The sequence below is a fragment of the Saccostrea echinata genome, unplaced genomic scaffold (assembly GCF_033153115.1).
Source record: "Saccostrea echinata isolate AGI-Se365-2 ecotype Australia unplaced genomic scaffold, CSIRO_AGI_Sech_v1 ptg000056l, whole genome shotgun sequence".
In the NCBI taxonomy this organism is placed as follows: Eukaryota; Metazoa; Mollusca; class Bivalvia; order Ostreida; family Ostreidae; genus Saccostrea; species Saccostrea echinata.
In genome coordinates, this window is record NW_026889805.1 from 5,989,145 (window position 1) to 6,006,437 (window position 17,293).

The following is a 17,293-nucleotide window of genomic DNA, read 5'->3' on the forward strand; positions in this document are numbered from 1 at the left end:
ATTCGGTAAAAGTAGTATTCTATGACGGTACACATATCAGTGATTAAGTGGATGCAAAAATTAGAGTAAAATTTAGATATTTAATTTTTGTCAATTTACGGGGGGGCCGTATGGCACATCATCCTTTGACCAGGTCTTTAGTAGAAAACTATTCCCTGCCACTATTGATTGAATCTTCACATTTAATTTGTTACAATCAATCTGAGTGGCTGATAATAAGAAGAATACAATTTTTTCAATACTTAACAATTTATTTACATACATGTTACTTTTTTGTCATATATCTGAGATCACTGATGATGTATCAAGCATGATTTAAATGCTGAAGTGTATCTTGACAACACACATTCACAGGTCCATCGTCATTGAAATTCCAAGTCCTGTCTGATCACTGTTGATGTAAAGGCATACTTCTGGGGTCTGGAATTCCTGGGGCCTCTAGATTCTGCTGTAACTGCATTAGCCACCTCTTTGTGGCATTGTCATCCTTCATACAACTTGAGAAAGTGTTATCCTTGAGTTGGTCAGGCAGACATTGTCTGAGTGCTTCTCTTGCCCTGCAGCATAAAAAATATCAAAAAACTCAATAAAATCTATTACAAGGCTCTTGATTAACAACCCTAGGCTTTTCATGGGCGGGCAATTTTGTGTAGTTGATCTGAATGCAAAAATTCATTTCTTGAACTTCTGACAAAATAAATTTATTTCATTAAATTATATTCAACAGTTTATAAAGATAATACATGTATATGTACTTGCTAACTAGTTCAAACTTTAGTTTAAACAAATTTTTTTAGCATATATCTCTCTGTGAAGCTCGCCAAGTTATTACTGAAATAAGACATTCATCAATGAGTAGCAAATTAAACACACCTAGGATTATCGGACAATCTCAGGTAGCAGCGAACAACATGCTTTAGCAGCCTGGCAGACATTTCTTTGGATAAATGAAGCACCATCTTTCCCTACAAATGCATGTATATATAAAAACTTTAAACTTGTAAAAAAAATATATCATTCATTTTAATTTAAGGATATATTCTTCTCATGTATGTATTTTGAAATTTATAAAATTTTCACAAATTCATAAAGACAGTATCACAAAGTGATGGTATCAATATGATTAAATCTGACTTATTTAAGAGCATGGTCAGGTCATGGTCATTAACATGTTCCTACACATCAAGAATAAAAAATTACTGTAGCCAGTAGCCATGTGATGCCTACTTCTATTTCAAAAGATATTTTTTTGGCATAAAAAGATGATACAACTTATGATCTATCAGATGATGCTACCAAAATGAGATAATTCCCTGATATCATGAGCATCATGCAAGTTAAGAATAATTTTTTTTCCTTGGTGTGAAACTGTGATGAGAAATTCTTCATGACTTCCATGCAATAAAATATAGGCTCATGTAACCTGATTTTTGAGCTTAGCCTATTTATTTATCACATTTTTTTACATAAGCTAACATATATGGGCAGGTAACACTATAACAAATTTGCTAAAATTTCCTAGTGGTTTTATTTTCCTGTTTACCAAAAAGTGGACTAGTCCAACTTGTCTATGTCTTTTGGTCAAATCCAAGGATTAATAATTTTTTTAAAAACTTTTCGAAGCAGGTTCAACAACCTCGCACTGTAGTACATGTATACTATAGAAGAGTTTGTCTGCGTTTATGTGTATAGGCAATTGTTACAAAGTATTTCTTTAAAGACAGAGGATAACTTTCATGTAGACTTTTGGTAAATATATATAACTACAGATTCAAGTCAACAAATGAAAATTTTAAGGCACATAATTATAGGAAGTATTTTTTTCAATATATGATAATCTTTTGTCAAGAGATGTTTTTTTTAAGATCATGTGAGTCACTCAGGTGACCTATTGCTATCTGTTTTCGTCCGTCATCGTGCGGGTGTGCGTCATGCGTAAACTTTTCACATTTTCGACGTCTTCTCAAGAACCACTGGGCCAATTTCCACCAAACTTGCCACAAAGTATCCTTGGGTAAAGATGATTCAAGTTTGTTCAAATGAAGGGCCAATGCTTTCTTCCAAGGGGAGATAATCAAGAATTAGTGAAAAAATTAATGGTATCTTTTAAAAATTTTCTTCTCAAGAACCACTGGACCAGGTAAGATGAAACTTATGTTGAAACATCCTCAGGTAGTGTAGACTCAAGTTTGTTCAAATCATGACCCCCAGGGGTAGGGTGGGGCCACAATGGAGGAACAAAATTTTACAAAGAAATACACAGAAAAAATCTTTAAAAATCTTCTTCTCCAGAACCACTGGGCCAAGAAAGATGAAACTTATGTGGAAACATCCTCAGGTAGTGTAGATTCAAGTTTGTTCAAATCATGACCCCCAGGGGTAGGGTGAGGCCACAATGGAGGATCAAAGTTTTACATAGAAATATATAGCAAAAATCTTTAAAAATCATCTTCTCAGGAACAGCAAAGCCATGATTGGTCATATTTATCTAGAACCATCCTCAGGTAGTGTAGATTCAAGTTTGTTCAAATCATGACCCCTGGGGGTAGGGTGGGGCCACAATGGAGAATCAAATTTTACATAGAAATATATAGGCAAAATCTTTAAAAATCTTCTTCTCAAGAACAGCAAAGCCATGATGAGTCATGTTTATATGGAAGCATTCTCAGGTAGTGTAGATTTAAGTTTGTTCAAATCATGACCCCCAGGCGTAGGGTGAGGCCACAATGGATGATCAAAGTTTACATAGAAATATATAGGAAAAATCTTTAAAAATCTTCTTCTCAAGAACAGCAAAGCCATGATGAGTCATATTTATATGGAAGCATCCTCAGGTAGTGTAGATTCAAGTTTGTTAAAATCATGATCCCCTGGGGTAGGGTGGGCCACAATGGACAATGAAGGTTTTACATTGTAATATGTAGGAAAAATCTTGAAAAAATTCTTTTCCCAAGAGCAGCAAAGCCATGATTGGTTATATTTACATCCAAACATCCTCATAGAGTATAGATCCAAGTTTTTTCAAATCATGACTCTGGGGATAGGGTGGGCCACAGTGGATGATCAAAGATTTACAAAATCTTCTTCTATCAGTTTATTTTATACCCTATGGATCTTTTATGGATTGTTGTTTTATACTCAGGTGACCGTTAAGGCCCTTGGGCCTCTTGTTTTTTTTCTGGTATGATACATGCAGCAAATGCACATCTTGGTGATTACCTTTTCATTTGAATGCTTAATTTCTAATTGTAACATACACACGCTTGTAAATTATAACTTCTTATATTTCTGAAAACATTTTTCTCTCTTCATAATTCTGAGAGTAATATTGCTTGTAAAATTAAAATACATTGTATAAAAGTGCACACTATAATTCAGTCTTCATAAATATATTCATGCCTTTAAATTATTAGAATTTGTATTATCAAGAAGTTATATTTTCACCTAAATTTTGTGGATCACTCTCACCCATTGATTAACATACCCATGAATGATAATTTTGTCAATGTATCAGTTTACTGAATCTTCTATATAAAAGAGTTCCCCATGAAATAACGTCCCCCACAAACTTGTAAAATTTTGGTTGTCTATGACCATTGACTCCCACAAATTAAAATGATTCTACAGTGGTAGATGCCAAAACATAAATCTTCCAACTTTTCTGTGATTCTGTAAGAAATCATAAATACTCAAATACTTACCAAATACTCAAATACTTACCAAATACTCAAATACTTACCAAAATCATGGCAACATGTGAAAACCTTTCATAAGTCTGACATATATAAGAAAGCCCTAATTCATCCAATAAAATCTTCTGAAGAATAAAAGTGGCCACCTGTAATTGGAGAGGTTGCTACATTTATAATAATTGTTGCCACCTGTAATTGGAGAGGTTGCTACATTTATAATAAAAATGAATGCTTTATAAAAGTATGTCTTTAAGGACGCAGTGCTTACTGTTTTAGAAAGCTCACTTCCTGCCTCCATTATACGCAGACAGAGTGGAATTATCTCAGTTGTCAAAAGGAAGGTTATAACCTCTTGTTCATCTGTCTGTAAAAAAAATATATATGATAAACTGTAAAACATTGCCAGATTTTTTCTTCTGATTTGAATATTTTTTTTTCTTCCAAAAATGGGAAAATGGGAGGGAGTTCTTTCATCTGGATTTCTTTTTTCCAGTAGTATTTACTATTCCTGTCCCTGGTCAATGTAAATTGTATTTTTGTTTCTTGGCTTGCAATTAAAATCCACGATATGAAACAAATGTCTTGTGCATAAGATTTTAATAACTAAAATCTGCATTCATATCTAGCCAAATTTGTCAATCTGTGGAACCAATTTTATGACAAAAATAGATTAACGTTCCATAGTGCAGATGATTTCTAGGAGTCAATACACAAATACAAATGAAAAAATATTATAAAAAGATTTCACAAATGTGTATTCATTTAAAAATATAAAGGAAAAACAATATATTTAAAAGAAATCAATTTTTCCATCAGAAAATATTGAGTCACTATTTTTATGGTCAAATAACGAAATTCAATAAAGCTCTAGGAAAACTAGCTACAGATTTATAAAATTCAAATAATAAAATGTATAGAAGTCAAACACACAAATAAACTATTTTATTATATGATTGAATAATTTCCCTCTTTCTGATTGGCTGAGATCCAACAATGTTAGAAAAATACTACGTTATATTGACCTACACGTGACCTTCCAGGTCAATATAAGGAATTATTGCAGGTCAATATAATGAATCACGTGACCTTCCAGGTCAATATAAGGAATTATTGCAGGTCAATATCATGAATTATTCCTGTTCCATTTTTTCATGTTACAATGTGTTCTTGTTGAAATTTTTCGTTAAAACTTTCAATTAAAGCAAAAAAAACAGTCTTGTAGGAGTTTGCTATCATTTAATCATATAATAAAAAAGTTATTGCTGTTTTTTGAGGTCAATACGATGATTTAGACACCTTCGAAGTACAATATTCACCTCGCCCTTTAGGCTCGGTGAATATTGTACTCCTCAGGTGTCTAAATCATCGTATTGACCTCAAAAACCAGCAATAATTGTATAAGAGTGTTTAAAGGTTTGACCAATCTACTTTGCCTCAATCATAATTAAATTTCCATCAGTGTCATTTAGAGTGTCTGCATCATCCTAATGGTTTAACACAATAAAAACAAAGCAGAGGACATCTCTTTCTCAACTGTTACAATCAATATTGGATAAAGATACATACTACACTACTCCATTACCCTCTGAATGATGAAAACACATGCTTTCTAGTGTGATAGAATGTAGCAACATCAACATTGCTTGACAACTGGTAAATATTAAACAAAAATATTGACTGTGTAAAATTAATGCACACACGGTTCAATGTTATATGTATAAAACATTCAGAACAATATAATAAATATTGTATGTAGTTGAGGGTAACATTGAAAATTTTCACACCTAGAAAACCATTGTGCCTTGGTTGACAATGGTTTTTGAAGGGTGAAAATTTTTCAATGTTACCCATACAATATTTATATAATATACAATTTGCCTCTGACTAGTAACTGTACATCACCTTGACTAGAGCACCTATCACACCCAGACTGGTCAGTCGTAGATACTCAAATGGGCGTGTCTTATGGATGGTGTGAAGAAATGGGTATAGGAACAATGGAATGTGGGCTGTACAAATCAGACAAGAATTTATGCATTATTTGTAGAACTGTATTCATCTGCATTGATTCACAATAATTACTTTCAATGGTTGATTCTTATATATACCGTTAGTATCAAATTTTACATTTTTCCCTTTAAAATGATTTTTTTTTCTGTACATTGACTTTAAAAGTGTATATATTAAGATATATTACCCTGAAGAAATGCAGATCTTGTTTCTGGATGAGATGCAACACATTGTAATAAGGCCAAGGCATTGCACACTCTGTTGGACTGATGAGCCTGGAGAAACATACACAATACTGGTCAGTGCTTAAAATATCATCTAGTTCTACATATCAAGAAGAAGTATCATATCTAAATTAGTGAAAATCTTTGAAGACCAGTCATTCTTTGGACAGGTCATACGACAAACTGTTAAGATTTGCTTTGTTTTGAGTAGGAAGTTTTGAGTTTGATGTAGGAACTGGTGTGCTTCAAGACATTCTGAACCCTTGGCTAGCGACGACACCAACTTTTGTGATACTGAAAATATGCTTCAATACATATGTCGATTGATTTTCAAAATGTTTATTCCAAACTAGAGGTACTGTGAGCACTAACCTCACAAAATGATACCCCATTTATTCTTCATGTAATAAAGATTCTGTGAAAGTCTCATGACATTTTATTCAATGGTATAGGAGAAGTTGCAGATAAAAGATGGGTACCCCCAAATGGACCCAGTGTTATAGATAGAATGGCAATGTCCATGTTTTACTATAGGAAACCCCAATTATGTGCCAGATCAAAAAATAATATAAGAGGTGCACAATGGCACTATATAATAGACATTCAACTGAAGAAAGTTACATTAAATTTTACTCAGTGATATATGAGGAGTTGTGAATAAGGGATGGGTACCCCCAAGCATTACAGACAAATGGAAGGATCGGCAGCCCCATTATTTATAAACCCCCCCCCCCCCCCACTTTTCAAGTGGGGCATATCATAATGATATCCATAAAAAATTCTGAGGCATTAATATTGAAGTAGACCTAGAGATTTGATGATTTTTCATGGTAAGTTGGATTTGCCAAAACTGTACTGTCTGTATGTCCATAAATAATGCTTCAGCTGCTAATTCAAGGAGGAATGTCTTGTTTTTGAAGATTTAAATTACCTTATTTCAATTTTCTTTGAGTTTAAAACATAGGTAATCAGAGATTACAGAGCTCACCTCAACGAATGTTGTCTTTAAGTAAGGCAAAGTCCCACACTAAATAAACTAATAATCTAGGAGTGTGCATCCCTAGATGCAACATTTATGCAATTTTGGTCTGATGGGGCTTGCAGGTACTTGGGAATAGACTTATCTGAAAACTTAAAACTAGTCACTCATCCAGAAAATGTAAGTTAAATCCAGCATCCGAAGCAAGTTTTGAGATTGTTCGTCCCTTGATGCATCATCCATGCAAGTTTGGTTCAGATAGGCCTTATAGTTACTTGGAAATGAGATATGCTCTAAAAACTTTAACCTGGTTACTCATCCGGAAAATATAGGTCAGATCCAGCATCCGAAGCAAGTCCAGTAGTGTACATCCTTAGATGTATCATCCATGCAAGTTTGGTCAATATAGGGCTTATAGATACTTGGAAATGACATCTGCTCCAAAAACTATAACCTGGTCACTCATCCGGAAAATATAGGTCAGATTCAGCATCCGAAGCAAGTCCAGTAGTGTGCATCCTTAGATGTATCATCCATGCAAGTTTGGTCAATATAGGGCTTATAGTTACTTGGAAATGAGATCTGCTCCAAAAACTTTAACCTGGTTACTCATCCGGAAAATATAGGTCAGATCCAGCATCCGAAGCAAGTCCAGTAGTGTACATCCTTAGATGTATCATCCATGCAAGTTTGGTCAATATAGGGCTTATAGATACTTGGAAATGACATCTGCTCCAAAAACTATAACTTGGTCACTCATCCGGAAAATATAGGTCAGATTCAGCATCCGAAGCAAGTCCAGTAGTGTGCATCCTTAGATGTATCATCCATGCAAGTTTGGTCAATATAGGGCTTATAGTTACTTGGAAATGAGATCTGCTCCAAAAACTTTAACCTGGTTACTTATCCGGAAAATAACCGTTCACGGTAGCTCAGTCGGTAGAGCGCTCGCTCCGTGATCGGGAGGTCGTGAGTTCGAATCTCCGCCGCGACAGACCTAAGTCGATAAAAAATAGGTAGCAACTGTTCCTTCGCCATGCGCTCGGCACTTTGAAGTGAAAGTTGCGGGTCCTTCGGATGAGACCTTAAAAACTGAGGCCCCGTGTCACGGCAGGCGTTGGCACGATAAAGATCCCTCACTGCTCAATGGCCCTGAGTGCCGAGTAAAGGTCAAAATTTGAAGCCCTTCACCGGTATATGGTGACGTCTCTATATGAGTGAAAAATTCTCGAATGGGACGTAAAACAATATACAATCAATCAATCAATCCGGAAAATATAGGTCAGATCCAGCATCCGAAGCAAGTCCAGTAGTGTGCATCCTTAGATGTATCATCCATGCAAGTTTGGTCAATATAGTGCATATAGTTACTTGGAAATGAGATCTACTCCAAAAACTTTAACCTAGTCACTCATCTGGAAAATGTAGGTCAGATCCAGCATCCGAAGCAAGTTCAGTAGTGTGCATCCTTAGATGTATCATCCATGCAAGTTTGGTCAATATAGGGCTTATAGTTACTTGGAAATGAGACCTGCTCCAAAAACTTTAACCTGCTCCAAAAACATTAACCTGGTCATTCTTTAGCTGAAATTGCAGCATCTGAAACCTTGACTGGTACAATAAAACACACTAGAAGCATCCTCCATGCATCTTTGACTAATATAGGCCATAGAAGTACTTGAAAAGAAAACTGCTCCAAAAACCTTAACCTGGGATGCCAACGCTGACGCCAAGGGTATTACATAAGCTCCCCCAACTTCGTTGAGGTGAGCTAAAAATTGTGGATTAAAGGTATCCATGACATACAAGAAAACTTGACCCCTCAAAATGTAATGATTCCACTGTGTTAAATAATTTACTTAAGTACAAAAAAAACTTTAAGTCCTTTTCAATACTTCCTATAGCAGAGTGAGATGTATTTATAATGGCTTGTTTAATAGTTAGGATGATACTTTACCGTGAGATGAGGGGGATGGATTGCTGGGTAAATATTGACTATTTCCTGCAGAAGAGCAGCAACTGTCCCAAAGGAATGCCATAACATTGGAGCGAGATCCGGCACTGCTTCTCTCTTCTTACTGTAAAGTTGGACGCTCGTTAATTCTGGCTGGTGATTGCTTAGCACGGATCAACACAATATTTCATAACCCTTAGCAATGGGCATTTAAGACTTTGTGTCTGATTACATCCAAGAATGGTCTCTGACATAAGCAGAGCAGAATCCAAGAAGAAACAAACCTACTTATACTCACTTTCAGCCTGATTATTTTCTTTACTGATATTTTTTTCTTTTTAACAAATAGCAATATCTCAACATCAAATTAACAAGATACCTGCTTTGAGTGTTTTCAAACAAAATTTTACACAAGAGGCCCATGAGCCACAACGCTCACCAGAGTAACTTTGGCCTTGCTGTTTTTCACTTGATTTCTCTCCCCTTGTAGTACTTATTGTGGCCCTGCCCTACCCCCAAGGGTAATGATTTGAACAATTAGAATCTACACTATCCCAAGGATGCTTCCACTGAAGTTTCTGCCTTTCTGGCCCATTGGTTCTTGAGAAGAAGATTTTTTTAAAGATTTTTTCTGCATATTTCAATGTAAACCTTGGATTCCCTATTGTGGCCCTGCCCTACCCCCGGGGGTCATGATTTGAACAATTTAGAATCTGCATTACCCCAGAATGCTTCCACATAAGTTTCAGCTTTTTTGGCCTTTGGTTCCTGAGAAGAATATTTTTAAAGATTTTTACTATATATTTCAAAGTAAAACTTGGATTCCCTATTGTGGCCCCGCCCTACCCCTGGGGGTCATGATTTGAACAATTTAGAATTTACACTATCCCAGGATGCTTCCACTTAAGTTTCAGCTTTTCTGGCCCAGTGGTTCTTGAGAAAAAGATATTTTAATGACCCCACCCAATTTTTGTATTTTCTTGATTATCTCCCCTTTGAAGGGGACTTGGCCCTTCATTTTAACAATTTAAACTCCCCTTCACCCAAGGATGCTTTGTACCAAGTTTGGTTAAAATTGGCCCAGTGGTTCTTGAGAAGAAGTTGAAAATGTGAAAAGTTTACAGACGGACGGACAGACGGATGGACAGACGACGAACAAGGGGTGATCAGAAAAGCTCACTTGAGCTTTCAGCTCAGGTGAGCTAAAAAGTTGCCCATGGGCCTTAACAGTCATACGAATAAAATACAACCATGTAAATGCTCCATGAGATGGTAAATACTGTATACAGGGAAATTTTCATCCCCGTTTTATTTTCACCCCTTTCACCCTCTCACAGGTGGACAAATTTAAAATGGGGCAAATTCAAAGAACACAGTATAATTTCTAAAACAGAGCTGTGACTGAGTGAATTTAAAATGGGGCAAAACTGCTTGCAAGTGTAAAAGGGCAAAAATAACCCTTCATACAGTAATTACATAAGAACACAAAATAAACTGACACTCAAAATCAGGAGAAAAAGGAAGATCAGGGATCAACAACATACTAAGTCTGATACTCAGCAACAACTCATGACAGAAAGAAAGTTCTGCGAACCATAGTATTGTTCTGCAGTCTACCTCCAAGTCAACATTTTCAAAAGTTAACATATTTGAAATATTAATTATATTGTACAGCTATTTATGGGAATTTTCAGAAAATATTTCTTATACATACATCACTTATTTGGGAAAACAAAGAGAGATAACTCTAAAACTTTGGTAAAACAAGATTTTCGCTATATGAGGGTTGTCCCAGAAAAATGTGAACTTTTTGAATATCTCATAAAGTACCTGACCAAATTTTTTTTTATTTTTTGCATATTTATGGGAAATGATATTTTTTTTTTGCTACTTTGATATTATACATGTATTATGAGGTTGTAATTTCATTTGTATTTGGAAATGACACTGAAGGGAAATCTAAACAAGCTAATTTAGACAGTTTGTGTCTCCCGCTTAGGGAAAAAAGAAGAGGATGAAGGAAAGGAAAAATTATGCAGATTGAGAAAGAAAGAAGGTCAACCTTGACCTTTCACCTTTTGGCCTTAAAGTCAAAAGGAGTCTTTTTAAAGTTAAAGAAATTCATGACCAAATGTTTCATTGCAAAAGCTTACAGAAAAACTAAAATTTTTATCTGAAAACTATATACGCAATACATGTAAATATTTGTGACCTGGACCTTTTGACCTCAAAATCAATATGGTTTTTTTTAAAGCCATGAGAAGTTGTGATATAAAATTTCATCACAAAATCTCAAAGGCTTTTAATGATATAGTTTGGAAAGAAGTGTTACACAGGCAGAATGTATGAATTTATTATCTTGACCTCTGACCTTTTGACCTCAAAATTGATAGGGTTCTTCTTTAGGCCATAGGGAGTTGTGATATAAATAGAGCCACAGTGCTTTCGATAGGCATTTTCACCTACCCTAGTAGTGATTTCTAAAATACATTATTTTTTTTCAAAAATTTTGTCATTCATTCTTAATTTATACAAGTGTAAACTCCATACAATTACACAATAATGATGTTTAAATGTGGATACTTCTTTTATATGATGAATATGAAAATCATTGCATTTGTATGAGGTATATAGGAAATACTGAGGTATCTACCGTAATTATGACAAACTATTACCAAAGACCACCTTTAACCAGAAAACAATGTGTATTTGAATAATTTCATTTAAGGAATGAATTTAATAGCTACCCTATTTACACTGTATTAACTGGGTTGGGGCAGTTTATGCTTTATAAACTGCAAAGCAGTTTATAGAAAAGCATAAGATTTTCCAACCCAGTTTATACTGTATAAATTGGGTAGCTATTAAATTCATTCCTTATAATTTAATTTTCATTCACTTAGTGTAAGAATATAAGACGATTGCCCTTAAAAATGACTTTAAATTGTACAAAATTTAAATGTAACGTCAGTCGGATTGATATTGTTACAAGTCATTGTGACCTAGGCAACACAATTTATACGATATAAAGTAAATTTTTTATCCAATCAAATGGTGCATTATAACCAGAGTTAAATTACAGGGATATGATTGCTGTTCATTGCATTTAGATAGTTTTGGTTTAAGGTGGTCTTCATTTTGAAAATGATGAAATAGGAATTTGCGATTTTATCAGTGTACTGGTATACTGTGATTTTTTATTTTGCGATATGTATCCTGATACACAGAACAATATACTGGTATTTAGTATGTATGTAATTATAAATTCCAGAAATAATTATTATTTTGTTCAAACTCTTGAATTACATTTAAAGGAATTGTAAAAAATATTGTAAAACAGTTAAACAATGGCATCCTAGCATACAAACATGCTTTATTAATATATAAATAAAACTGAAAAAAGTGAATTTATGTCTTCACTCTATATTTGTTGGAAAAATCATGGAAATTCATTTAAATTCATAGTAAAAATTATAAGATATTATGATATAAGATATTATATGATATTATTGTGATATTTTTGGAAAAAATCATGATAAATCGTGATACAAAATTTTGGCGATACCCATCCTTATGATGAAAATATATATTCTGCTTAGGGCTGTGTATTGAGCAAAATATTTCGATACGATACGATATTTTATAAAGCGATATGCGATATATTGGATTATTTATTAAGTCTTTCAAAAATGTCTTGTAAATGACATTTAATGCATAAATTTGATAAAAAATGGGTGAGTCTAATATAACATGTTAAAAATATAGTTGTCTATGTATTTTGAAATAGTTATTTAAGATATGCTATCTCCTTAATGTTTATTTCATCACTGACCAGTTTTAATTCAAAACAGTTAAAAATAATCTTTGGTAACTGAAATTCCCAACTTTAATACAGAATTATAAGGAAAACTGCCTGTCCGATACGTATTGGAAATTATTTTGTCGATACGATACATTCCTGAATATCGATACGTATTGAATATTCGATATATTGACACAGCCCTAATTCTGCTCCAAAAAACTTTAACCTGGGACGCTGATACTGATGCTGAGGGTATTACATAGGCTCCCCCAACTTCATTGAGGTGAGCTAAAAATTATTTTAAAAAATCTTAGAAACCCAATGAGGACATGACATGTACAGGAACAGAGTTGTATGTGTGCTATATAATTTGAAAACTATGTCCTGAATTACTGTCCCATCTAAATCTGCACATTAACTGATTACTGAATAGCAATAGATGACATGAATATTGATGCATAATTAAATTAACTAATAAACTATAACCCTAAGAGTACAAGACTTTTAAATGATTAGTCAACAGATGTATCTTGAAACTACATTCCCATATATTCACATTTCCAATAAATTTCCCATACAATTCTTTGATCAAATAAGAAAACAGTTCATTTTCTCATGAACTACCATGCATGGGCATGAATATCTCCATTGTTACGTCATAATACCTTACTTGACGTCAAAACTATAGTGCAAACTGTTTTGCTTTAAAAATTACAGTTGAGTGGCGTTATTTGTGGCAAATCATCAGAAAAATAATGCAAATATAAGAAATGAATTTAATTTTTGAAGATTCATGAGGTCATGAACTACGACGCTTCACGCCGGCATATTTATCATGAAGCGCAAACGCGCTTCATGAAATATGCCGGCGTGAAGCTTCGTAGTTCATGACCTCATGAATCTTCAAAAATTAAATTCATTTCTTAAATGAATTACAACAACAATGATCTCATACAGAGAAGAATCATGATATTCTGCAAGATTCGAGTTGCTGAATATTCTGTCGTAAGTTCTAATATACCTGAGTTCTTGTAAGGCATTTTCCCGTGTTTCTGGGTTTGTCAGTTCTATGATCCACTGGTAGATTTTTTCTCTGTCCACTTGTGACATGGTGGGCGGGGCCTGTGTGAGTGGCGGGAGCCCTGTTTGTAACTGTCCTGTTGCCATCCTTCCTTACTGTCAATATCAAACAAATAGAAGAACATTGTAGAAATTCATAGTTTGATTCCCAATTATATACAAGCGTACATTACTAACAGGACTAATATGTATCTCATACAATGTGAAATTAAAAAAATGTACAAGAAAACAAAAATGTGTACACGAGCTTAAAGTTTTCAAATGAATTCTGATCTACTCTGAAAAGAAACTATATCTGTAATGCAACATCAAGTATGAGACTGAAAGAGAGAAAGAGAGAGAGTATAATACATAGAGGCATATTGGTAATGTTAAAACAATAGAACAATGTTGGGAAAATTGTCTTTTACTAGGAGTGAAACAGTTCATCGCGGTATCTATTCAACCCAGTATTCTTTATCAGTTTGATACACATCTCAGTCCAATTATATTTCAACCCATCCTATCTGACAGGTTGGCCCAGTCGGGTCAGCCCAAATTTAAGATGAGCCCACATATGAGATACCTTGACCCGTGAAAATTTGGTGACAAACACATTGGTCCAAAACTTTTGACTGTATTTATTTCTGTACTGATAAATTTATTTATTTGAAATTTATTTATTATTGTTTACATTATATTTTTTTTGTTTTAAGCTCTACTGGTCAGAGACCAGAAGAGCTTATGCGATAGTAAGGTGTCCTTCGTCGGTCTGTCCGTCTGTAAACAATTCTTCAATATGCTACTCCTCCTACAGTTTTGGTTTGTTTTCAATATGACTTGGCACACAAGTAGACTACACTAAGGTACATAATTCTGTGTATCAGTTTTTGATTCCAACGAACAGTTTTGCCATGGTAAATAAAAATAGAAATTTCTGTGAAATACTCTCAGAAACTACTCCTCCTACAGTTTTTGGTCTGATTTCAATATAGCTTGGCACACAAGTAGACAACACAAAAGATACATAATTCTGTTCATTGGTTTTTGATTTTGAGGAACTATGTTGCCATGGTAACAAAAATAGAAATTTCTGTGAAATACTTATAAAACACTTCTTTTCCTACAGTTTGCTCTGACTGTAATATAACTTGGCATGCAAACAGACTAATACTAAGATACATAATCTGTTTATTGGTTTTTGATTTGAGGAACATTGTTGCCATGGTTACTAAAAAAAGAAATTTGTGTGAAATACTTTCAAAACACTTTTTTTCCTACAGTTTTGTCTGATTTTAATGTAATTTAGCATGCAAGTACACTACACTGAGATACATAATTGTCTTTAACTTTTTTTCATTTTGATGAATGATGTTGCCACGTTTACCTAAAATCGAAATTCTGTAAAATTCTCCCTCTTTCTCTTTAAGGCTACTCCTCCTACAGTTTTAGCCTGATTGCAATAAATCTTGCCACAAAAAGAGACTAAACCAAGGATCATTATTCTATTTATTGCTGTTGCAAAGTTTCAAGTCCAAGTGCAACTTTTCTCTTCTTTTGCTGCAAGTTCAAACCAGTAGAGTTACAGTCTCGTCAGAGACTTCTGTTATTTTCATGGCCTAGTATTTCATGATAAACTGGGAAATATAAAATAAGTTATAACAGACCAGTAATATGAATGTAATATGTTTTTCCTTCAATTTACTTTTAAAACTTCTGAAACAATACCTTGGTAGATAAAAATATATGTGTTTCAATAGAAAATCAAAAAGAAAATTTATTGCTCAGCTGTGAAACCTCATAATGGTTCTGATACAGAGAGCTGATTGAAATATCCTTACAAAGCAAGAAACAGAGATGTTTTTTTCTTTTTCTTTTTACAGTAAATTAAAATGTTTATATAGAAAAAAAAAACTTAATAGCACTTGCTTAATTAATGAAGTTCATCTATGCATTTATGTTCAATATCAATTGAAACATCTGAACAAGTTTGATAATCAGTCAAAAGATAGAAACTTGTACTTGAGACACCAAAGACCAGCCCCTCCATTGTTTATTTTCAATTATTGCCCTCACTTTCACTGATTTACCATCAACTTACAAAGAACTGAAGTACCTTAATCATACCCTGATTTAATTTTTTTTTAATCAAAATTTTACCCAACATGCACATTATATAGAATGTATATTTCCCATAGTGTTTTGGGCCTCATTGTTGATGTCCCATCCATTTTTTTAAATCTGGGACTATCCTGTCTTATATCTTGGGCTAAACTGTCTGAGCCACAGTGTCATTAGGCTTGAATGTCCATTGTTGGGCAGACATGTCCGACATTCGGTCCCACAAGAGCTTTGCCCTGGACCTCGTAGTGGCCTCAAGGTGACCCCCAGATCACCTGCCTAATCAAAATACATGTACACATTAAACTTTGGCTATGCAGAAATTTATATGAAAAAAAAGTGAAAATAGTGATCAATCTCAAAAGCAGGGCAAAAACACAGACCCATGAAACACAGGTTCTTTGGACAGGGTCTTGGTTTATAAATATGTAGGTTTATACCTAATGATAAGGGTATACATATTTATAAACCAAGACTCAAGTACATCTACCCTGGAAGTACCAGAGGTGGAATCGGGTGCCTAGGGGGCAAGCGGCAAATCTAGTATTGCCGACTCCTGACTTCTCAGATTAATGCTTTCTGTTGATATTCTACTTATCACAAAACAGATTCGGTTCAAACTTTTCAGGCACATTAACTATATTGAACTAAATCCACATAAACACAAAATTATTACGAATGGTGGCATTTATGAACTAAATTGATCAGTTCAGTGAATAGTATTCCTTTTTGATTTTCACATTTATAACTTATTACAAAATTTTACCATTTTTAGACAGATGTTGTTATCATACATAATTATACTGTTGATATATTTATGTATGTAGGAACTAACTTTAACGTAGCAAATATGCCCAAAAAGTTTCAAGTTTCTTTATAGCGAAATGAAGAATATTCATAAAAAACGCAATCCAGAACAAGCAGGAGTCTGAAATCAATAGACCTTGATTTAGTATAATATACATAATATTGTTATCATATTTATGTATATGTAAATGTATTTCAAAGCAGAAAATACGCCTGACAAGTATGAAGCGATTCTTTACAACAGAATGAACAATATAAAAAAAAAAAGAGAAAGTCGGGAGTCGGCAGTACTGCCACTCGTAGATTTACCACTTGCCGCCTAGGGGTAAGCATCCCCTCTCGACCGGTCACACCCATTGTGTTACCTTCTGTCTTTATCAGGTATCTTATATATTGAGTAATCCGTAGAAACAATGGCCTACAAACAGTGCGTTTTTTGGGGGGGTCAAGAAATACATGGAGTCAGCTATAGTTCAGTAGATGTTACTCCTGATTTTCTATGCATTACCTCTATGGTAGCAACTTCTACGGTAATCGCCTTAAATTAAAATTCAAAACATTCTTGCCAATCGCCCAATATTTGTTGTTTCTCTCCGGAAGTGGTAGGAATCTCCCGAGGATTCCCGATAATGCAATTACGGAATA

At 34.1% G+C, this 17,293-nt stretch overlaps 1 protein-coding gene across 1 annotated transcript; it reads right to left on the reverse strand.

Moving 5' to 3' along the window:
- Positions 1 to 230: 230 nt before the first annotated feature.
- LOC133173798 (CCR4-NOT transcription complex subunit 9-like) lies at positions 231 to 17,241 on the reverse strand. Its single transcript, XM_061308841.1, has 9 exons — positions 17,157 to 17,241; positions 13,683 to 13,837; positions 8,863 to 8,983; positions 5,890 to 5,977; positions 5,595 to 5,701; positions 3,961 to 4,056; positions 3,740 to 3,838; positions 874 to 965; positions 231 to 557 (listed from the first exon to the last, which is right to left on the reverse strand). The coding sequence occupies exons 2-9, from the start codon at positions 13,826 to 13,828 to the stop codon at positions 389 to 391; spliced, it is 918 nt and encodes a 305-aa protein (XP_061164825.1). The 5' UTR covers positions 13,829 to 13,837; positions 17,157 to 17,241; the 3' UTR covers positions 231 to 388.
- Positions 17,242 to 17,293: the final 52 nt, after the last annotated feature.